This window comes from Coturnix japonica, chromosome 6, assembly GCF_001577835.2.
Source record: "Coturnix japonica isolate 7356 chromosome 6, Coturnix japonica 2.1, whole genome shotgun sequence".
NCBI lineage: Eukaryota > Metazoa > Chordata > Aves > Galliformes > Phasianidae > Coturnix > Coturnix japonica.
Genome location: NC_029521.1, coordinates 25830023 through 25853231, shown reverse-complemented (window position 1 = coordinate 25853231; position 23209 = coordinate 25830023). Strand labels below are relative to the sequence as shown.

General features: G+C 39.5%; 1 protein-coding gene across 3 annotated transcripts in view; it reads left to right on the top strand.

Moving 5' to 3' along the window:
- Nucleotides 1-23209, top strand: part of SHTN1 (shootin 1) — a 65027-nt gene that overhangs the window by 6308 nt on the left and 35510 nt on the right. For all 3 annotated transcript variants that reach the window (XM_032445526.1, XM_015867427.2, XM_015867428.2), the window contains 7 exons: nucleotides 1066-1118; nucleotides 8129-8189; nucleotides 11815-11909; nucleotides 13675-13843; nucleotides 16911-17008; nucleotides 17997-18078; nucleotides 20066-20160. In XM_032445526.1, the coding sequence (XP_032301417.1) occupies nucleotides 1066-1118; nucleotides 8129-8189; nucleotides 11815-11909; nucleotides 13675-13843; nucleotides 16911-17008; nucleotides 17997-18078; nucleotides 20066-20160 (653 nt within the window). The remainder of the gene's footprint in view (nucleotides 1-1065; nucleotides 1119-8128; nucleotides 8190-11814; nucleotides 11910-13674; nucleotides 13844-16910; nucleotides 17009-17996; nucleotides 18079-20065; nucleotides 20161-23209) is intronic.

Here is a 23209-nt window from a genome sequence, read left to right as displayed (position 1 = left end):
AGCTAGAAAGGAATAGTGTGTTTTCAGGTGGCTCATCTACCAGACTTTACGTGGTCATGCCTTCAGATGAAGCTTCTCTTACCATCTTACCCTACAACATGTCTATTGCCTGTAAGCTATGTATTAATAACCTTTATCCAGTTCTGCTTAAGTTGGCTTAAAATAACACTGGTGTGCTGGTGTAACTTCCTCTTTTATGTGAGAACATTTTGAAGAAGTGGGTACTGAGGGGCTGGAATAAGAGGTAGGATAATGTCTCATTTTATTTGTATCGTATGCCTCTTAAGGACTGAAGAGCTTCCCTCTAGCACCCTTAGTTTCTTTACCACTTTGAAGGTTTCTTTACCGCTTTGAAGGTGTGTTCACACTTTTCATAGCAATGGTAGAATTTCTTAAAGGCCAAAACAGTTCTGGCACGCACAGAAAAATATCCCATTATTTTTATATATTCCTGATTATTTCTGTGCATCATTTACTGATTTGAAACAAGGACCTTCAGCAGCCCGGAGGCAGAGCTGTTCCTTGCTGATCCCTGCAGCCAAGTTCTTGTGTGATCTTGGACAAATCATGCTGTCTTCTTATGTCTTCCTCATGGAGTATAAAGGAAAAAAGCGTCTCATGGGACTTCTGCTGTGAGAAAATAGTTAAATAAATAAGGTGATCAGCTCTTCTGGAGGTACATATGCGTATCTGTGTGTAACAGATTTGCATTAAACACCCTTTCTGCCATTAATCTGTAACCTGAGCCAGTGTGGGTTTAAACTGGAGTCTACAAGGCAGTACATTCACCTTGTAATTTTTGAACTCAGTCAATAAGATTGTTTAACTTTCCATTGATCAAAAATTGATTGTTTTGAGAGCTACTGTCTTTTTCAGATGCTTTTCAATTACTTCAGTTCTGAAAGGATGTCCAGTTCATCCATAGGCTACTAATAAAGTTTACGATCCACGCTATTCAAAATCTGTGTAGATGGTCAGAAGATCTTTAAAATGAATAAGTAGAAAGCTAATCTGAATAAAAGAGATGCTGCAATGTTAACCTTTTTCTTTCTTTTTCTTTTATAGATATTGGCGAATATGAAGAGCTTAGAGCAGAAAATAAGAAAGCAAAAGAAGAGGTTTGTATTGAAGGACAATTTCCTTAATACCAAAATGTTAAATACCAGAATACTTCATTGGATATGAGTGATTAATCTCTGCTTTTGTCAGCTCAGCTGATTATTTAAAATGGCATCATTAATCAGTACTTCTTGTACCAATGTGTTGAGGAGCAAATGAAATAACTCCCAGCACCTATTCTAGCTTTCTTAGACCAGAAAGGTTGCTATAAATGTATGTGTATATATATTTAAGTGACTATTTCTATAGCTGGTTTATGTTGTCAGTGTAGGCCAAAACAAGTGTTTAAATATTCTTAGGAAAACTTGTTTCCCTTGGATCTAATCGTGGTTATGTTACAGCTTGATTTGTGTACTGATACTTAACAAAGAGGAAATAAAACAACTTCTGCCCTAACCCAGCCCTTCTAAAAATTCACAATGTGGGAGTAATATTTCTGAAGGCACTCAGTTCTCCCCACAAAATTCCTTTGAATAGGAGATATCTCACCTCAATGTTCAAATGCAGCTTAATACAGATTTGCAGTATATGGCATATCCTTTTGTGAAATATGTGCACCTGTGTAACTTGAAAAGAGACTTTGAATTTATGGACTGAACTCCATTCATTACTGCAGGCTTTATTTTTTTAATGTTCCGAAGTTTGCTGGTACAAACATAAGGGCCACTTTCCTTGTTGTTTAGTGTAATTATGATAAGCTGTCTTTCTAGTAGTGAAATTCAGCATATTTGGCAAGTATCTCTTCTTACCCCAGACTCTTGTTCATACAACACACTTGTTTTCTGTGAGGAAGCCCAACAAGAAGAGAGAACTTGGAGAGGGGTTAGATGACAGTGTTGTCAATCATTAAATCATTGTCAATGTTGTCAATCACTAAATCATTGTCAGTGTGCAAAAGGTTTTTAGTAGGTGTTTGCCAGAAGAAACTGTGACCAGTGAAAACCTCTTTAACAGTTCTAGATAGTGGGGAATGCAGTGAGGGCACTGCCCCTCTGTGTGGTGAGCAGAAAATTCCCCTTTCTCCGGTACTAGGAGACATTATTAGCTGCCAGAGCATGAAGGTTTAGTTCTGCTTTCTGTGAAGTCATTTCTAAAACACCAGTTTTAGTCCGGTTGTTATAAATGTTGCAATTCAAGGCTCTAATGGGGGGACCTTGTCCTTAACTACTTTCTCATTATTAAAAAAAACCTCAGAGCTTCTTTTCATATTATGTTTCAACAATGATTCTGTATATGTCCACTGAGCTCAGCATATTCTGCTTCGCTCCCTCCTTCCCACTGATACTGTCTCTTCTGTGCTTGTTCCTGCATTCCCATTCACTGTCCTACACCAGAGCCCCAGATATCCCAGGAAATCTGTCCTCAATATTCATTGTGGCAGTTAACTTCTAGTGCATGGTAGGAGTCTGTCTAGCACAGTACACAGTCTCTGGCAAAGGCCAGCAGCGGAGAGGGAGGAGCGTAAGGTCATATGTAACACCTCAGAGTATTCCTCTAGTCTTCAGGCTGTCTGTAACTGTATCTTGAGCTGTGTGTTTTCTGTGTGTTCTGCCCCCAACAACTCTGTCTTTATTGCATGCATGGTCCATAAATCCACCAGCCCCCTGAGTTGGTGAATTGGCTTCCATCACATGCAGGGAGTTTCCCATGCCTGGAAAATGAGTGCTCCAGCTTTGCCCTGAAACCTTGTTCTACTTCCTTGGGAGTTTCTTCAGCAAAGCTTTTTTTTTTATGTAAGGGGAAGGACAGGGATTATTGTTCAGGAAGGTTTCTTTGAACTGCATTTTTATTAAGAGTTTTTTTTTTTTTTTGCTTTCCAAGGGCACTTTAAATGAAAAACAATCTTTCCAAAATCAAGATGAAATGAGATGTTCTGAGGTTACTGCTACATTCTGCTTTTCTTTCCTGTTCCTCTTTTCCACAAGATGTCTTATTACTGCATATGTGTAGTCACTGTCGTGTGCTTCTTCTGAAACCTGCTATGATGTTTTTCAAAGTACTTGCATAACAGTTGAGAATCCTCCAGCACTGAGCACGTTCTTAACTGATTTGCCCAGCTGTAAGATGAGAGATGGAAGAACCTCCATCCTATGGACTGGTGAGCTTATGTATGCAGTTCTGCTTAATTGTTGAAGTGCTCGGACTCAAGTGGTTAAGTGCGAGGCTGTAAGTGCATTTCTTCTGTGCAAAAAGAATCTACTGTTAAGGAGTTCATGGCTGTGTTTTCTTACAGCATTCTTACAGTATTAGTACTGGAATAAACTATTGTAGGGCTGTGTAATCCCGCAAGTTTATTAGTGTAAACAGTGTATATAGTATGCACAGCTCTGTAACTATATGTCTAGTTTATGCTGTGCAGGATCAAACACGATGTTGGAGGAATTATGACGCAGGCTATCTGTGCCTTTGCCTCATGGAAGCTGCAAGTAAACTGTTCCAATTTCTGCCACTGGCTTCCTCTGTATCTATTATGGATGCTACAATTGCATTCAAGATGAGAGAGAATCTTCTAAAGACTTGCAGATGATTTGTGGGAAGTACCACATAAATGTAGACTTTATGTCTGTGATTTTGACACACTCAGTGTAGTTTTTTTTCCCTAAGTCACCAGTACATACATATGACTGAAACATGAACTATCTCAGTTAAATAATGGGAAAACGATCCTGCTTAATATTAGATCTTATTGGGATTAAGTGCATTGCAGACATGTAACTCAGAATCAAATGTAATTTTAGTTTTTGAAAATATGTGCTCTTTATCCCTTAACTTTTTCTTTTTCAGATTAGAAAGTAAATTGTCTTTTATGCGTGTCACTTTGTTTTTAAACGCTGCTTAAGAGATTGCTACTAACCTTGAACATTCAGGGGTAAAACGTCAGATCTTTGGTCCACCGTGTCTCTTCCTCACTCCCTCATTTAATTAAGTAACCAACTAAATATGTGCTAGTTCACAAAAAATGAAAGGTAACTAACATTCAGTTACGCACAAATATAGTTGATATGCAGTTCTGACGTATTCATAGTCAGATCATGAATAAATATTTGACTACTTGCTAATCAGCCAGAAATGACTCCAAACGCTGGTTTTGACAGTGTTTTGTCATTCTGCCAGTAGGGAGAAAAAAAGAGCGAGACAGCTTTCCAAAACAGTAGGTGTAATACTGTATCTCTGATACATCATTCATGGTGTTTGTTCTGCTAAAGCACGTGTGCAGACTGGATTATATGTTTTGTCACCAGATGGGAACAGAGAAGGGATTCTGCCATGATGACATGTTCATTCTTTCTAGGAGCGTAGCAAATGTCATAGGATACTTTTGCACACTGCGCCAAACTAATAATTTTAGAACAAGCATTAAATCTGCATAAATTGTACAATCTGTGGAAAAGGGACAGAATGTATCTTGTGTTGCTTAGCAATGGCTTAATTGACTATATGGCTACTATGTGAACTTCTTGCATTTTAATATCTGGGCTGAACAATCTCCTTCTTGTTTTTGCCCTTTGAAGGCCTTTTACTGAAAGCAGTAGGAGCTTATGCAAAAAGTAGCTGGCAAAATAGATGACTGTTAGATGAAAATCAGAGAAGAAATCCACCAATTGCCTCCATGAAACTAATGGCAAAAGATCACGGGGTGAGCAGAGTGGGTGTGCAGACCACAGCGTTCCAGGTGGTTGCATGCACTAACTGTACATCTCCTGGTCGTATCAGGTTCCCATGCTGGCATAGCACCCTCTTGGGACTGTGCTTGTTCCCAGTGCAGGCCAAGTTCATTTACTATCAGTCATGTTACTGAGTATGGAGTGTTTGGAGTGAGCACCACTGTTTGCCATGTCGGTGATTCCCTTCTAAGCAGTCGGCATTTTAGTCAGTTCTCTGCATTAGAATGGAAAGGATCATCTCCGATTGTTTGCCTCAAAAGCAAAAATCTCATATTGAGCTGCATTGGCAAAGGTCTTAACATTGCTACTTTAAAGGTGAAGAATCAAGGAATTAAAAGAATGAGTTTTGGAAACTGAGCTGTTACTTCTTTCTAAATGTACGAATGCAATGACTTCTTATTGCCAGGAATTTAACGTTGGCTCCTGTACCAAGTTTAGGACTAGAATGTCTTTTGCCTATTAGCATGGGTTTATATTGGGATAATGATTCTATAAACACTAGGCTAAAACATAGTAAATAAGATGCTATAAATGGATATTTTACTGGAACTCTTAGCAGAATAAAGTTTAAAACAGCCAGGTATAATCTACTTTTATTCCATTTGAGGATATTCTTGAGTTTGGAGCTGTTGGTTACTTCTGACAAAGGAACGTTTGCTTGAAAACTGCTCTTCTCTGTGACAGTTCATGCACTTGAATGTGAAAAGCAAGTGAAGTATTTTACAGGACACTGCTTCTCTTTTAACATTTTAGGATGAGTAGCACGTTTGTTAATTAACAACTCTGCTGTATGTGCCTCGTGCTGCCTTTTTGAAATGAAGCGGCCTTGAATTTTGATGACTTCTGTACATTTTGTCAGAGCAGTTAATATATCTGCATTTGATGTTTTTCACCATTTCCTATCGGTGTTTTTTTGTCACGAATCTTAATTGCTTTGTGTGAATAGCTTGCAGAACTTTCAGGTTATAAACAGTACAAGGAGTTAAAGATGGTCTCACCTTTCTCTTATTTTTATCCAGTTTGAAGATAAACTATTTTTTGTTTTTGTGGGGCTGTGTAATGGCTCTGCTTGTGCAGGTCTGATTGCAAGACAAAAGGCAAACCGCTTTCCATTGATCATTTCAGCGAGGGCAACAATCTGCCACTGGCCTTTTCTTCTTGCTCTTTTATTCTGAAGTGCAGCAGCCACCAACAGCAAATATTCAGAAAGCTGTAACTGGGAGCAGGAATTGCTCTGCAGAGACCCAAACCTGCGGACCCTGATTGTGCAAAGAAATGTGTAGCTATCAGGAGAATCATCTAGTTTGCTGTGGTCCGAGTGGAGCTCTCTGCAAATAGCACTCAAGGTGAAGTGGAATGGGTCATTTAACTTCCCCTTTTGCTGTATGGGGAAAGCTGTTACGCTTTGCAGCATGTTACTGGGGGATTTCAATAGGAGCTTTTTCTACTGTGATAGAGGATGCAATATGCTCGCTACATCAAGGCTTCCATCAGCAGGAAAGCATCTTTTTGACTTCCACAGGCAACAGATTAGATACTTAAAATGCTATTTTTTTGTATATATTTTTTTATAGTGAGCATTAAAAAGTACTTTCTCGCTTAATGTTCAGTGGGCTGTAAGCCTGCAGAGTGCAAAAAAGTCCGTGGGTGAACTATGCCAGTATAGCACAGTGTCTCTGTTGTAAGATGTGAAGAGGCAGCAGCAGCTCACGCTGCTCCTCCTTTGCAGTGCAGCTGTGCTCTGCAGGAACAATCAGAACTGCTTCCTTTCTGTGTCTTACTGCCTTCTGTTCTTAGACTGAGCTGCTGCTGGTAAGGTAAGACAAAATTCTGCTGAGGAAGCTAAGAGGGAGGGTGGCAAGTGGCAGGATTCTAGCACACATTTCCCTTTCCACCTTTCCTATGCAAGGCTCTCCTGACTTCTTTAACACCCCACAGTGCCAGATGAAACAGTGCATCTTTGTCTGGCACTGCCTGGGCAGCATAACTTGTTCCTTCTGCATCTCTTCCCTGTTTCACAGACCCTCATCTCTGCTTAACAGCTGTCCCTCATCTCATCACCCCAAAGCAGGAAGAGGAGAGATTGCTCGAGTGCAGCTCCTGCAGGCAGCCATCGGCAGTAGCTTCCAGTGCTAGAGCTGAGACTGCTCCCGTGGTGCCACCGATGACAGCCTTTCCTTATCCAAGAGCAGGTCCTTCTTTGGGATTCATCCAAAGTCCCTTGGTGCTGAGAGAAGGCCTCTCTTGAATTTGGCTTACTGTGAATCGAGCTCTCCCCCTTGTTACTTAACAGCAGGCTCCTTTCCTGGCTAACTCAAAGTGGGTCCTCATGTGGAAAAACTGAAAATCGAGCAAAATCGTTTCAGCTTTCTTCTTTTCCCAGTTCTGTTCCAGTGATTGGAATCCTTGTAACTGCAGGAGGAGTTGCACTGTAAGGAACTCAGTCACATAGATCTTTTCCAGTAGTTGATTTGTGATCTTGAATACGCACAGCTGTGTGCGAGGAAGAATGTTGGTACACCATGAGTGTGAGATGTGTTATGTGCCAGTCATACTTCCCCTCGGGTCATGTGTTTCTCAGTGTGGTTAATCTCTGACTGTGCCTCTTGTGAAGTTTACTCATTTCTGTGGTTTCTTTCATTTGCTTATAAAAGAGGTCTTATTAGAAAAGTCTACTGAATGTCTGTTTTGTTCTTTGTCTTTGATGAAATCTTTCCATCGTAAGATTGGTGATTGCAACCCTTTGTAGTATTACTGTTAACCTGAAAATTAATGAAAGTGAGATAGTATGAGAATGAGTATCCATTCCTTTTTGAGATTGACTCCCTGATAGTATGAAAATGAGTATCCTTCCTGTTTTGAGATTGAGTTCATAGTGTTAGGAAACTCAATTGAATGCCCCTGGTTATTGACTGTGGGTATTTCTATCACATGTGGTACGAATAGAAAGGGATATATTTTCTAAATCTGTTTATGCCAAAGGAACTGGACTTAAAGTATATTCATGACATACAAAGCATTACCTTTTCTGTCACGTGGTACCTGGATGACTTTGTTTTTAACAATTTTGGATAAAATAGATTTTCTAAAACGTTTTGAGTAGCACTGAGGTGGAGCCAAAAATCAAGTATTTGCCATTCTGTAAAGAAACGCTCTGGATGATGACTTTCAAATTAAAGCTTCCATCAATCTAATGTGACTGAAGGTAAAAAGATATTATGCTTTGATAGGCTTCTGTACGTTATTGTTCCAGTAGGTGATCTTTGTTTATTTTTGCGTGTTGTGACTGACTGCTAATTAAGTAACTGGGATCAATGTTTCATTTCAGTTTTCTCTTTTCCTAGTGTGACAAAATCAAGCAAGAACGAGATGAGGCTGTCAAAAAACTGGAGGAGTTTCAGAAGAGTAAGTTGATGTGTTAGTGGAAATTTCGTTGATGTAAAGGGGTTACGAATATAGTTCTACATTCTATAAAGTGATGTGCTGAGATTGAGGTCCACTTGCTGTTTCTCCTCCAAAGTCTTATTTTAAGGAGCTAATCGGTAAGTGTTCAATCATTGCCAGACAAATTGCTGTTGAAGAGTTTACAGGTTCTGACACAGGTAGCTATTTTTAAGGTACAAAGTGGTAAAAACAGTGGTACAGATGTGGCACTGTCTCAGCAGGACATTGCAAGTGAGAGAGTAACACGTGCTTGGAGTAAGTGGGATTTATCCTACTGTTGAAGCTACTGCTATTAATAATATTTTTATTGAGAAAGCAAAAAATTGCTTTAAGCACAGACATATCACCAGAAGTTTTTAAGATGATCTGACATCTCTTGATAACTTTGAGAGCAAGTTCTTCCTCGCCTAGGCTGCGAGAATGTCAATATTCGGTTCTGCACTTCTATGGTAATGGTTCTATTGAAACTGTATGGTGTCTGGAAGCAACAAAGCACATCTAATGGGAGTGGAAGTATCCTGGTGGACTAGCTCCTTAGAAGAGACAATTACAATAAGATTGTGGTCTGTTGTGTCTGGTTTATGCCAGTACGGTGAACTGCACGATGAAGAATTAGCAACATGGTTGAAGTTAATGCAGGATAAGGAAATCACATGATCTATACTTTTGTGTGTGACTGCGTTAATAGAGGAACTTGTTTGCTTCTGTTTTATAATTGTTCACATGATACAATTATGGAAAACACTGTAAGATCAACAGGAATCATCTACTGCCCTAAATGATCGTAGATAACTATTCTGTGAGGCAAGAATGTTCTCTAAGAAGTCTGTTTCCTCTGGGAAAAAATGAAGCCCGTTCTGTTTTTGTTACGATACGAGGAATACCAGAGTGTGGCAGAAAATGCCAAGTAGTTAAGACATAAAATTTGAAGTAATATTTGATGTTGTAAAATTTTATAGGTTTCTTTTATCTTCCTTTCACGTTTCTAAAGGACATACCTTGTAAACATAGTGATAAAATGCCAGAAATATTAGGATTTTAAGGCAATAATAGAGCCCATTATTTAAACGACAATATAAAAGGCAATTATATTGATGAAGAGCTACATCGGCTTTGTGTCTATGAATAAACTTGGCCTGTACTCAGCTTCTATTTGTTCTCCTGGCATAAACACATATTGTGTGTGATTCCAGTTTAATGGGGCCCCGTTTGTATGCCAAGCAGCTGCATTTTAGGCCCTATTGCGTGATTTCATAGCTCTCTGAAAATTGGTTCTATTGAGCACAAGAGATAGAAGGTGGTGGTGGGGGGGAAAGCTTCAACACACAATCATTTCTTTTCAATTGGAGCCAGCAAGGTTGATGACAACATGACCATTGTGTTATAATGATAAGACCACTAAGGATCTGTACCTCTCATCAAGGCTTTCACACAACAGCAGATACAATTTAATTCACTGCTCTGTCAGCAGTGCTGATACCATTATGCCGTCTGTCTCCACAGTTATAATCACTGTCCTCCGAGAAATGCAGTTGAAATGATCTTGAGCAGTCAAAGAAACTCTCAATTAAGGCTGCCACTTCCAATGTGTCAGATTGTGTCTTATGCACTTGGTACAATTTTCACTTCCAATCCTGTTTATTTACAATGTCTACCAGTAATTACGCTTAACATGTCATTTAGTGAGGGTGCCCCTGCCAAGGAGATTGTTGGGTGCTGTAGTACCATTGAGTGGGAGTTTCTCGCAGTCAATGCCATCAGCGGCTTTTAGTCCCTGATGGGATGCAGTAGTAATGTTGATAATGCAAGTATCGTGCTCATCAAGTCATAATTAGATGCCACTCAAATGTGCCACTTGTAATAACAGTGTTGATTCATGTTTTCTCGGTGACTGCAACTACTAATTAGTTAAGTGGTTTTTGGTTGGCCTGCATTTGCTGCAGATTATTATTACCCCTGAAAAAAACTGTCAAGGTTAGAGATGTTTCAGGCCACTTAGTGCTGCTTTATGAATTTTAATATTGACATAATAAGAACTTTGGAAAGACTTAGGAAATAATATATTTTTGTATTTAATTTGGAAAGATTTTTTTTCCCCTGAGTTAATCATAATTGCAGGTTAATTAAGTTTAAATGAACCAAGAGTAATCCCTAGTTCTACCATGTGAGCCCAATCCTTGTTTCCTAACTTGAGCTGGCTTGATTTGGGGGCACTGGATTTCTGTCTATGAAATGGGGGCAGCTCTGGGTCTCCATGGGCCCCTCATCCTGGGTAGAGCATTTCATTGCTTCAAATTTCTAGAGCTAAGTGGAATAAAAGCAGAACAGAGATGAAGCTTTCCCTCATTCAAATCAAACGTAGCCTCTGGTAATGGAGTACTTAGAGCACATAACTTCTCTAAAGCTAGAAGAAAGGGAAATAAAAGACAACCAAAGATAGATGTGGTGGTTCTGCTATTAGAAGACATTATGAATACAGTCTGTGGACCATGATTTCCCAGTTCTCCCCTATTCTTTTTTTCCTGATTTGGAGGGCAGTTAACAGCCAGTGCTTCAGAGGATTGAACTGCAGTCCTTCAACTCAGTTGATCTGTGGAATGCCATTAAAACTGCTTACATTTTGTAGAACTTGTTAATTGCATGCAGCTACTGATTTGGCAGCACCTTCCAGTGTATTGCTGGCTTCCTATGTTATTAACTATAACATTAATTAAAATTGATTAAGTACCAATAAAGGTGCATAAAACTTGTCAGCAGTCTATGTTTCCTGTCCCGAAGCCTTGTTCTGTAGCCATTAAGATGAACTCTGGATGTCAAAGGGGACGTAAGTGTCTCTCTTCAGGTTTCAGGCAAAAGCCTCAGAAGAGGAAGGCACTTTCTATTTATTACTGTTATTCTATTACTGTATTACTTTTGAAACCTGAGGACTGGAGGGTGGAAATAATCTCTTTGTAGTGCTTGGGTTGATCTTGTAGATTAAACATGAGGGGTTCTCATCTTGTAAAATCTGCATCTGTACCAAATTGTTATAGACCCATAGGATGGCTTGGGTTGGAAAGGGACCTGAGGGATCATTGGGCTCCAACCCCCGGCTGCAGGCAATGTCGCCAACCTCCATATCTAATGTTAGACCAGGGCCACATCCTGTCTGGCCTTGAACACCTCCAGTGGTGGGGTGTGTAAAGCCTTTCTGGGCAAATTATTCAGTTTTCAACTGAAATTCAGTTTTCAGGGCAATTATGATGGCAGTATGGAGGGACAGTCCTTAAGATATCGCTCTGGTTCCTTGAATGTTAATGAAGTAAAGCTGGTGAATAACGATGATCAGGGAGACTTCAGCTGGCCTTCTGCTTCCTTAAGTTCACTCTGGATTCTTCAGTTCCCTGTCTGGCTTGAGGGAGTTGCTTAAAGCAGTGATTCGTATTCAGTGTTCAGAGCAGTTCCTATCCATACAGGTTATCTAATTATGTACTTCCCAGTTTTTGACATTTTTATGTAGACATTAAAAAGGTGCAGTACTTTTGATCACAGGATGCATGTGTCAAATGCAGGAAAACAGTGACTAATTTTTAAATTCTCCACATAGTTTCTCACATGGTTATTGAGGAAGTAAACTGTATTCAGAATCATCTTGAAATTGAGAAGACATGCCGTGAAAGTGCTGAGGCTTTGGCTTCTAAGGTGAGAATGACACTGTTTCTGTTTCATACCATTTCTATTATCTTTTTAACTTGTTATTGTGTGCATCCCCCATATATGTTTTTGCATCATCTTATGGATCTGTGAAATGGTTTTGAAGTAGCAAAAGCTAATGCTGTACATGAGATGCAAAATACAGTTTTTGACTGAGGATAAAAAGAACACCCATGTTTTTTGCTATTTTGGAAGAGTAAGTCACGGGCCAACTTGTTGATATCTCCATTTTATATGCATTTAGGTTAAATGGAAAGCAAGTTTTAGAGCTGTCCTGTGTGAGATATAAAACAGTAATGAGCATTTCAGTGTCTGAATCAAATGGAAAAAGTCAACCACTGCATTACATTTCAGGTGATTGTTTGTGAAAGCAAAGCGAGGGCAGGGGAAAGGTGACCTCCGCTGCTCTGTTGATTGCGTCTAGTCTGATGAATTTAGCAAGTGTGTAATTTTCTATATTCCATCTCATCAGAAGTGCATTATTATTAAAGAATGTTTTTATCTCTCTGTTGTATATTTTTGGTTGTATAAAATGCATCTGAGCCACTTCATCAGAAAATGGATTACAGCAATTTTGAACCAAATTTCATTAGCAATGCTGACTGCTTTTTTTTCCCCCCTTCCTCTCCTCCCCATCCCCTGCCCGAAGTACATCTTTAGACATGGTAAAAATAACACCAGCAAGAAATCACTTTAATTTAGATGCATTAGCAATGTACTTTCTGGAGGTATTTACTTAATTGTTTCCATAATGACACTATATTAGAATTCATAAGATAGGCAATAAGCATATACATAAGAAAATGAATGTATTTATGTAACTTTTCTTCTTTGCGCTCTTTCTGTAATGGGTATATGGGGGCAGTTCTGAGACCAGGTTCATCCGCTGGGGCTGCTTTGCCAAAGCAGATTTGGTGCCTTAAGCTGACTGCACTGTGTAAGGTTCCATACACCCTTCTCATTTTCACAGCTTTGTTCTTTGGGAAGGAGATGAAGTTCTGGGGTAAATCTCCTTAAGTTAGGGGGCCGAGGAAAAGCTTGGATCAAAAGCTATTGCTCAAGCAGGAGGTCAGGGTAAGCTTAGTTATAAACCAGGTATGTGCCTAAGCATCCAGCCCAGATTGGTTTCTGTCTTAAGGTCTGATACGTAAAGAGTTGGTATGTGATATGTCTTTCATTTCACATATGTTGACTCTTTAGAATACTGTGGTAGTTCTGTCCACGGTGGAAGTACAGTGATTGTTTTGTATTTGTAGTTTACAAGCTAAGTAAGAGGTTTTCTTTGACCAGTTGATAGAAGTGGCAAAACCAGACAAGCTTTCAGGGGCACGGCCTCTTTCTTCAGGTCATTCAGCTGGGGCTGCTGTTGGTGCTGGTACGTGCTTGACAGTCTGGAGCTGAAGCAGCTATCAGAGACAGCATAGCATTATGAAACCTTAATAGTAGATTTGGTTTGAGCCTATGCAGGTTTTTTATTAGTCAGAAGTACCAGAAAGGAATGTCTTCTGTGATGGAAAAAGGGCATGGATGTGAATTACAATGTTAAATTCAAGCCCGCTTACAGGAGAAGGAGGGAAGCTTCCCATTTTCAGACCATTTTAATACTGAATGGAGCATTTAAAGTAATGTCACTTTGTCTTGCTCTTTGTTCCTTTCAGTACAGGGGGAAAAAAGTTGTTGGTTTTTTTTTGTTGCACAACAGCTTAAGGAAAGAGTAACCAGCTTCTTACTGTTTGCACTCTTGAACTTTCAGCTGAACAAAGAAAATAAGACCTTGAAACGAATTAGTATGCTTTATATGGCAAAGCTGGGCCCAGAAATTATCACTGAAGAGATTAACATCGATGAGGATGATCCATCCACAGATACGGAAGCTAACTCTGGATCATGCAATTCTGTGCATTGTCAACAGCAAATAAAAGGTAAGCATTGTTGCTGGGCCTACAACACTATAGCAGAAGTGGTCTAGAAAGTGGCCATGTTGGCCTTGGGACTAGGTGTCTGACTGGCTCCCAATCATGTTTCTGTGAGTGGTTCTCAAAGAATTTATGGGAAAGTCTGTAAGGACATGGTAGGCCTGTAGTGATACTGTGTAATGGATATGATAGGAATATGTCCTGCAAAGTAAATTGCAGTGCAGTTGGAAAATGGGATCTATGCAGCCAAGAGACTTTAATGCGACTGAGTTGGTAAAAGAAACATTTCCTCCTGTCCCTAACAAAGCAAAAGTTAAGCAGAAGGACAAGGACACCTTGATACTCAGCTGCGCTGTAACTGTTTCAGAGCTTGTGAAACAAGACCCTCCACTGATGTTTGTGCTGTGTACCTTTGTATACACAAACTTGGTTTATATTCCGGAGTTACTGCCAAATAAGCAAGTTCAATAAGGGACCGCTGTACTGGGAAAAGCAGTGAAGTTTGGGAAGTGTTAATACAAGAAATCTCTGGTTTCTTTTTGTCAGGCTATTTGTATTTTGATACACAAAATCTGCCATTCTTTCTAGTCTAACTCCGTGGTGAAGTCCTTGTAATTCTATGTGGTGTTATATCACCACAGAATAGGAGGGTGCCTGCATTCTGCATTTTGAGACAGAGACTTATGTAGTTGCTCACTTTAAAAGAGCAACCAAGCAAAACTCATCGTGGTTGATTTTTTTTTCTCTGATAATAAGTTACAATAGCAACTGCTGTGTAAGTACAACTGTCTTAAACTTTCAGCTTGACCTTGTTAACTGTTGTCTGTCCAAATATTGCAGCCCCAGTGAAGTGAATTGCTGAAAAGAACAGTGTTTTTAAAAGCTTTTTTCTTTTTTAATCACCAAAAAAAACTCCCAAGAAATAGAAGTGTAGAATGAAATCCTATAGTAAACAGTTTTCCATCCTACAGATGTAGGAAAGGAGGCAAGAATGATGTGATCCACACCGTGCAACCCATCTAAATTACAAATAAGATTCTGGAGTTCCTCCTGTCTTAAATTGGAGAAAGATGTCAGATATTCTGTTAGAGAAGGCAGAGATTCTGGCTGCACATCAGAGGATGGTTTGGGAGGGTAACAGAGCCAAATCTGAGATATCCAAGCAAGTCTGCACTATGTTTGCTTTCTGCCTTACTGAAGAATTCACTAAATAACGGAATGTGAAACATATAGGACTTCTCCTTTCTCTGTCCTTATTATTAAATGTTAATGGCCTTGCTTTTACAAGTGCTGAGTACTTTGGAAGCATTGGGCTAAGTCCAAGCTAAGTCCAAATGGTTGGCATCAGTATTGAGGAAGAAGTCTAGTTACATCTCAGATTACCTGCAAAGTGAAAGATTGCATGCAATGAGAGGTGTTTTCAAATCTTCCCTTAATGTTCTGTGGTGCTGCCCAAGCTGATATCTGCTCTTCTGTTTATGTCTATGCTTTCAAGCAGTTCTACGTTGTGTTGGAGGTCCTGGAAGTCTTTCAGGTTTCTCAGCAAAATTCTGGATGTTTCTTTCAATGATTCACTCCCACTGCTTTTCTAGAAGTTGTACCAGTAAGGTAGCACAGTTTGAGGTTTGATGAATCCTCTCGTTTTTTGAAAGGATAAAGTTTTAATCCTATCATATAAACATAGAGAAAGGCAGCTCATCCATTAGGGAGAGGTGACAGCGAAGCCAGGGCTCCAAATGGAAATGGAGGGCGATCTCAGAGCAGTTCCTAAAATTCATTTCTAGGTTTTGCATTGCTTTTCCATTGTAGCTGCTCTTTTCAGATGTAACAAGAACTGAAAACTCAACTGTGCTGTTAAAGCAGCTTAGTCTGGGAAAATAAACATTTATTTTATGCATTTATAAAGATTTAGGTATATGGATGTGCCTCCTTCTCTGTATACAGAGGTTGATAGATGTACTGTAAGACCTGAATTAATCCAGTTGCCACATGTTTTGGTGAGAGATCATTTTCCCATTAATTTCACTGAAAAGCATACAGAAAAAAAGACTTGGTTCAAGAATCTTTTGGGAAAAACAAGCCGTCTTCTTTCCTTCAGAATGCATGTGCCATTAATTGAGAGGAAAAGAAATGTCTTGAACTGGGATGGGAGAGTGGGGGGTAATCAACATTTTGAAGATCATTGTCATCATCTGCAATTGATTAGCAATGGTTTTCTTAACTAGTGGCTGGTGTTCAGTGAGCAGCAGTGTCATGAAATACTGGAAGCAGGTGGGAAATGAGAGCACTTACTGCAAGCTAATATGTATCAATAAATTTGTGTTTTTATGGTGTTTTGATGTTAACCTAAGCCTTGATATATTATGTATGCAAACTGATCTCCTGTTAGGAAGTTATTATAATCAAATGGTTTATTCCATTGTGAATTTAATTTATTTCATATTTTCATAATTAAGGAACAAAAATTCTGAGGGGAAAATTACAAGCATTAACTCTTCCATCAGTAAAGGTTATATTCTGACTCTGTTCACATAATGTTACAAAGACTGAAAACTGGCAGCTGTTCAGGACAATTTCTTCAGTGCAAATCTCCCAAGTATTAACTGCCTGTTGTTTTGTTTATTTCCCTTGTGATAAGAACTCATGATTCAAAAAGAACTGAAGTGCATTAATTTGTTTCAAAGGATGCCTATTAAAAATTGCTTTCTGCTACCCGAGTACCAGAGTCTCTGTGATGTGAGTCTCCTGAGTAGGACTGAGGATGCTTTGCAGTGACAGGATCGGTCCAGTTATAGCACAAAATGAATCATTCAGAATGCAGATAAAGACGGCAGCACTGAACAAGGCAGGCTGCCACAATAGGGTGAATCTGGAGCTGGAGCCCAGTTAGACATCTACTATTTGACACCTCTACAAAGTTCCTAAATCATTGCGGATGTGCCTTGAATAATTCCGATGCTTTGTTCAGAGTCATTTTTTGTTTGTCTACTTGCACTGATATGATGTTTCTTTTGTTATTTTCTTCCAAGAATAAAATAAAAATGTATTTTTCATTTCCTCCCTCAAACTGTAGAGCTGCGAGATCAAATCATATCTGTTCATGAGGAAAAGAAGACCTTAGCCATTGAACTGGAAAACCTGAGGTGCAAACTTGTAGAAGTAATTGAAGAAGTATGTATTGTACCATGGAAAGCGAGACCACGTTAGTGTGTAGTCAGTACTTTTTGTATCTCATTTTGCTAAAAATGCTCACTTGTGAAGTTAATTGAATGCTGTCAAGTCAGAAGTCCTGCCAGCCTGCCCATAGGATGGTGCATTTAGAGTACACGTCTTGAAGGGACTTTCTACGTCAGAGTCCAGGCTTGCTGCTATTACTGGCAGATGGTTCTTCATTATGTGTTCCAGTGCATGTATTTTCACTCTTATCTCCCTTGCTTGACATACTCTCACCTATCAGCCTGCTGTTTATTTTTTCTTTCTTAAGCCTGTGCATGTGCAATAAATACTTCTGAAGAATTTCTGTTTTAATCACTGCTGCTACTTCATTGAACACGTCCTTGAGTTTAGCCATTGGCAGTGCCCTGTCATGGTAATTAGACCAGCAAATTGGCTTTCTGAGCCAGCCGAATTTTATTCCTGTTTGAAAACTGGATAAGCCATGTGCTGATGCAGATCGGGACTCAGTGGTTCTTCCTGTCTGTGCAACACTTGAATTCAGAAAGACACAGCTGACAGCTCTCGTACAATGTACAGAGCTCAGGGGAAAAGAAGCAAAAACAACTAAAAACCAGCAGCTTGTCTGTATTAAAAGGCAAGCGGTCCAGGGCAAGCTGGTAACTTTTTAACCAAGTGCTGTGATGCCTCATCCAGAAAGGTTGAAAAGATGTTGTATCTGGGGATAGTACATGCTGTGAGAATGGGCCATGGGAGCCCCACTGTAAGGATTAGTTTGTAACGCTTTAATCCTGCTTGTGATAGGGGTCTGTAAGTTGGGGTCAAAATTCTTTCCATCCCACAGGAAGCCATAGCATCAAAACAATAGTAAGAAACAGAATTACTGAAAGCAAAATGTTGCTTGCATTGTGTAATGTGTTACATGCCTTATGCCTATAACTAAAATAGCCTTTTTTTTTTTTATTTATTCTTTATAATTTTTTAGGTGAATAAAGTGAAAGAAGAAAAGGCTGCTTTGACAACAGAAGTTAATAAACAGCAAAAACTGTTGGAAAAATGTAACAGAGGTATGTTCCCTCAGTAGATGCTCTAAAATATGTTATAATCTTTGCAGAAGGTTATGTTATTATTTCAGAATTGGAAAGACTATGAAAAATGTACATAGTCTGTGTTTTCAAAGAAATGAGTGAGTGCTGAAATACAGACAAATATATGAACTCCTAGAGGGACAGTATTTTACCTTCTGTGGATGCTGCAGGTGCCCTTTACCATAGGGATGTTTGCTTAGTAGGGCATGTTCTGTAAGCTTTCGGGTGTTCTTTTCTTGTCCCTGTCGTGTCTGCACTGCTTGAGCCTGTGACAGGCAATACTTGAAGACTCTTAAAACATTGATCTTTGGTTAGATTGATTAAACAGATTAGCTTGAGGAAGCATTTTATGGGTTGGTGTTACCGATTAAAGGTTTCCAAAATGTTTTATTTTTTCCTAAGGACAATAAAAAAAACTACCCTTTATTTCATGTTTGCCTGTTACTCTGGCCCCATGAAATCATATTGCAGAGGGACATTCCAAACCTCGCTCAACCAAGGCTGGCAAATACAGTTGCCTTCAACATGCATAGTAATGCTTAATAGGTTGAGCAGGGCTCCCCTGAGGCTTTGGTTGCACTTACATGCAAAAGCGAAATATGGTCTGTTACTGGAGTTTTGAGGCGCGACTCCACCAGAAGGTGCACCACCTTTATTCATTAAAAAGAATTAACAATCTTGGAGCAACAGAGAGGGAAATTTTTATGCCTGGATGCTTTGTTAGAAGATTTCGTAGGACAGTGAATCTGCTCTCCTTTCATCTAAAGAGCGCTGATGAGAAGTAGCATTCAGTGCAAATTATCCACCCAAATATGCATATTTTTAAAGACCTATTTTGCAACTGTAAGCTGCACATCTTGCATGTTTTTTAAGGTGGTAGCTTGTAATACTTAGCCTGTAGGCTTAGTAACACACAGATGTGTGTGTTACTGTGTTACACACAGATACTTTACCCTGCAAGGTGAGTAATGGCGTTTCTGTAGAGTTGTGACTTGGCAACTTGGAATATACCTACCTAAACTGATAATAGCAAGCATGCTTCTTTGTGGAACAGTCATGAAAGAATAGGTGAAACTGCTTTCCAACTGTGGGTGTTTTCACTGATAATTGAAGCTAAAAGTGATCTGAGAGGATCAAGGAAGCTGAGAATTTGCATGACCACCTCTAGCTGGTGTTGGTAATGCTGAGGAGAAGGCTACCCTCTTCTGAGCAAATGAAAAGAGGTGGTTTTCTTGCAAAAGACTGAAATAAATGGAGGGATCCTTTCTTGTACTGGGGTGATAGAAGAATGCCGTGTTGTAGATCAACAGTTTCAAGCTCTGCACACCTCTGCCTGACAGTGAGAATAAGGAAGGTGTAAGGTATGTTGACTGTGAAATGGAGATGAGAAGCACCAATGTTGTGGCATTCTCAACCTGATGCTAACTAAAACCGGAGGGTAGAGATTATGTAGATATGAGACGTTGCCTCAAACACCTGATTTTGTGGTAAAGCCTTTTGATTTAGAGTTCACAAGTTAACACAGCAGTAAATTTGCTCAGCACTGCAGGGCAGGAAGGGTGTTACTCTGTTCAGAAGATCAATAATTGTGTGTATATATAGTGAGCAAAGAGGATAAATATTGCAACATGGTCTATATACAGGAAAGAAAAATTAACTTACAACTTCATTCAGGAATTTGCAGTACTGGAGAATAAGAGCCTAAATGCCTGAATCAAGCAGTACTTTCTTCTTATGCTGTTGTATGGGAAACTGGTTATCACAGCCTGAACCTCTGATTAATCAGCTGAGGCAAGTGTCGGGTCAGCCATGGGGGCACAGGTGAGGGTAATTCAGCTGTGCTCCCGGAAGGGGTGGAGCTTGACTCCAACTCTTGAAGACATCATTTAAGGGCCGACCACCACTAAGCTGTGGTTTGACATCCATTCTGCTTTTACTTCTGTTTTTCTTTTGTTCTTATAAACAGTGTCAGTGCTAGCAGTAGAGGAGTATGAAGAGCTTCATGTAAACTTTGAACTGGAAAAGAACCTACGAAAGAAAGCAGAGTCGTTTGCTCAAGAGGTGAGTAATCAAGAAAAGGGGATCTCTTTTGGTTGGCCAAAGCCCGACCAGCCTACTTGATTTCAATTCCTGGCTCATGCAAAAGCTGTCTTTAAATTTCCATGTGCTACATAACGAACATATATTTTATATGTGAAACGGATTTACTGTTTACAGAACTTATAAAGCATTGCATAATTATCCACACAATCTTGCCTTTTTCAGGTGAGGCTTTCAAGTTACAATGGGCTTTATCAGCTACAGCATTTCAGTGTGTTGCACGTAGTGATTGGGTCTGGGAAGAATTAGTTGCCTTTCTAGAGATACAACTCAAAGCATTGTGTGTTTCTTGAAAATAAAGCTCACAAGAAAAAACAACCCTAAAACAACCAAGTGATAAAATAGAGCATTAATTGAGCCTGATGTGAGTTCAGCTGTTATTTAACACGTGCCTTTCAAATTACCAACTGCAAAGAACCTTCCAGTTGAAAAATTGCTTCTGTGTGCTATAAAAATATAAACTCTTGAAGAGGAAAATGAGGTGCTGTGTAGCAGTATGGAATGGCCAGTGATTGCTCAGGTGGCTTCCAGCTGGCAGTGTCGCTTGCCCCAGAAAACACTGATAAACTGTCATTCTGTTGATAGACCAAAGCTATATATATATTTTTTTCCCTCAGGTGCATTTTCTGTTTGCAGTCTGGATTTTGAGAGTTCTGCACATGGGTTATATTTCAGCTTTTCTAACCTGTGCCTTGTGTGCTATATTTTCCTTAGTAATAGCTGGGCTTCCTAAATAATTGTTTTACCAGGAGCTCTGCTTTTAAAGAAAGCCATTTTACATCAGAGCTATGTGTTGTCGTTATTGAAATACCGTAAGTAAGGAAAACATCTGATTTCAGATTTCGTAGCTATGGCTGCTAGAGGGAAATCTTTAGCCTTCAGGAGATCAGCTTTGCATAGGGAGATCTTTTGCTTTTTGTTCTTTGCTGCTACTGGTTCCTTTTCTCACTCTCTTAGTAGGAGTAATTTGTTTTTACTACTCTGGATCTTACTGTGTCTGGTCAGGGCTGGTAAATGAGAGCATATTAGTAATTTGGGAACTGTATGGAAAACACTGAGTATGCTTATTGTGCTCAGTTAGTATTGTGTTTTGTGCTGGCTATTTGATTTCTTCGGGTATGAACAGAGTCATATAGGAACATTTTAAGCAAAATGTTTTGTGGAATTGAGATAAAACTGTATACAAACTAGAAAACCTAGAAGGTTGTGGTGAGGAAGTCAACCAGGTACTGCTTGTGAGCTCTCTCTGACTGTGTATGTAAAGGCTGGAGAACATCACAGTAGCTAATAATTTCCTAGTTATTAAAATATCCATCTACTTTCTAGATTTGTTATATGAAGCTGGACTTAGTGGGATGCTGTTCAAATCAAGAGATATTGGAGAAAAACTGCTCAAGAGAAATAATTTAAGTCAGAGAGACTGCACATAGAGCATCCTCCAAAGCCCAGTTATACAGAGCTCTGTGAGATGGAGCCCGTGTTCCTCTGTGGGACGGAACTTCCCATCTCCCTTTGCCACGGCTTCAGTGCCATTTGCACATTGAAATTCTGCTGTGGTGGGTTTTCTGTTGGTTTGTTTCTCCCTTAGAAATAAAAAAATCTGCAAATTCCCTTGAAATTATTTCAGGTTTTTTAGCAGCCCAAAGTTGTAAAGTCAAATGTTGCCTATCTATCTATAACACTATGTTTTACAAGCAGGTTTGGTTAGCTGTGGTATCTGTGGAACTGTTATTTTCTGGAAACAAATTCCAAAGAGTGAAGCATGTTCACTTAGCAGGTGTTATTACAGAATCTGTCTCACATTTCATACTGTTGCTTTGCTTTATCTTTTGTATGGAACAATTACGTGTTTCTGTTCATTAACTGACAATAGAAGACTGTGTGTAAAGGTCTTGCATCCCTCAGATGTGAGTAATTTGCGACTGTGCAGTTAAACTGGCTTTTGGGTCATACAAGAATATTACCTGGTACTGCAGGCCCAGAATGTTGCTTTTGTTCGGATGCATAATGTGGCATTCAGGTGTACCTTGATATATCTTCCAAAATGGATTTTCTGAGTTTTAAATGATGAACTGATGTTCCAGCTGTTCAATACAGTGATGCCTAAGAAATTCTGGTTATTTGCTAACAACTGCTTCTTCCTTTTTTGTTTTTGTTTCATGTCATTATGTAAAGATGGAAATATTCACAAATTAAACATTATAGAATCCTTTGAGTTGGAAGGGACCTTTAAAGGTCACTTCATTCAACCCCATGCAGTGGGCAGGGCCATGCAGAGCTCCCCCAGGTGCTTTGAGGTGGCTGTCCAACAGTGTGGTGTGTTGCCTGAACCCTTTCACCCCTGGAGCACTTTGAGAAGGGAAACAGGCTCAGATTTGTGTGCTTGTCTATGCTGCAGCACTGCAGTGACTTTAGTATATTTTAGTGTGCTGTTTTAGTTTGTGATGTCTCCAATAGCCTGTCTATGGACGCAGCCTATGCAGAGCTCTGTAGCAGAGGATGCCACGAGCAGCTGCCACAGCTGTGCTCCAAGTGCTGCCCTTTCCATCCTGTGCTTCTGACAGGAGATGGGGATTTGCCACAGGATGTGAGCAATTGGGACTGCTGGTGTGAGAGAAAGGGGAGGGGTGTGTGTGTGCAGGAGCAAATGCAGTTGGGGTGAGACAAAAGACAGAGGAAGCAAGTGCATTGGGGAGTGAGAGAACACTTGAAAATCAGCTTTTGATTAAAAATATAAAATAAAACCCAGTGCAGCTTTAATTATAGTCATTCTACTGGCACCACCATAATATATATTTAATTAATCAAAAATGATCCAACTTCAAACATTAGAATTCATGCTCTTTAGAGGTTCTAAAGAAACTGAGTAAATATTGTCAGCCACGGTGTGGAGAGCGGGAAGGAAAAAGAAAAGGGTTTGAAGTGAGTCACAATCCATTATGAAAGGTACAGGAATCTGCATAAAAGAACTAAATAAATAGAGTGTGTAAGGGGTGGGGGCATGGAAAAA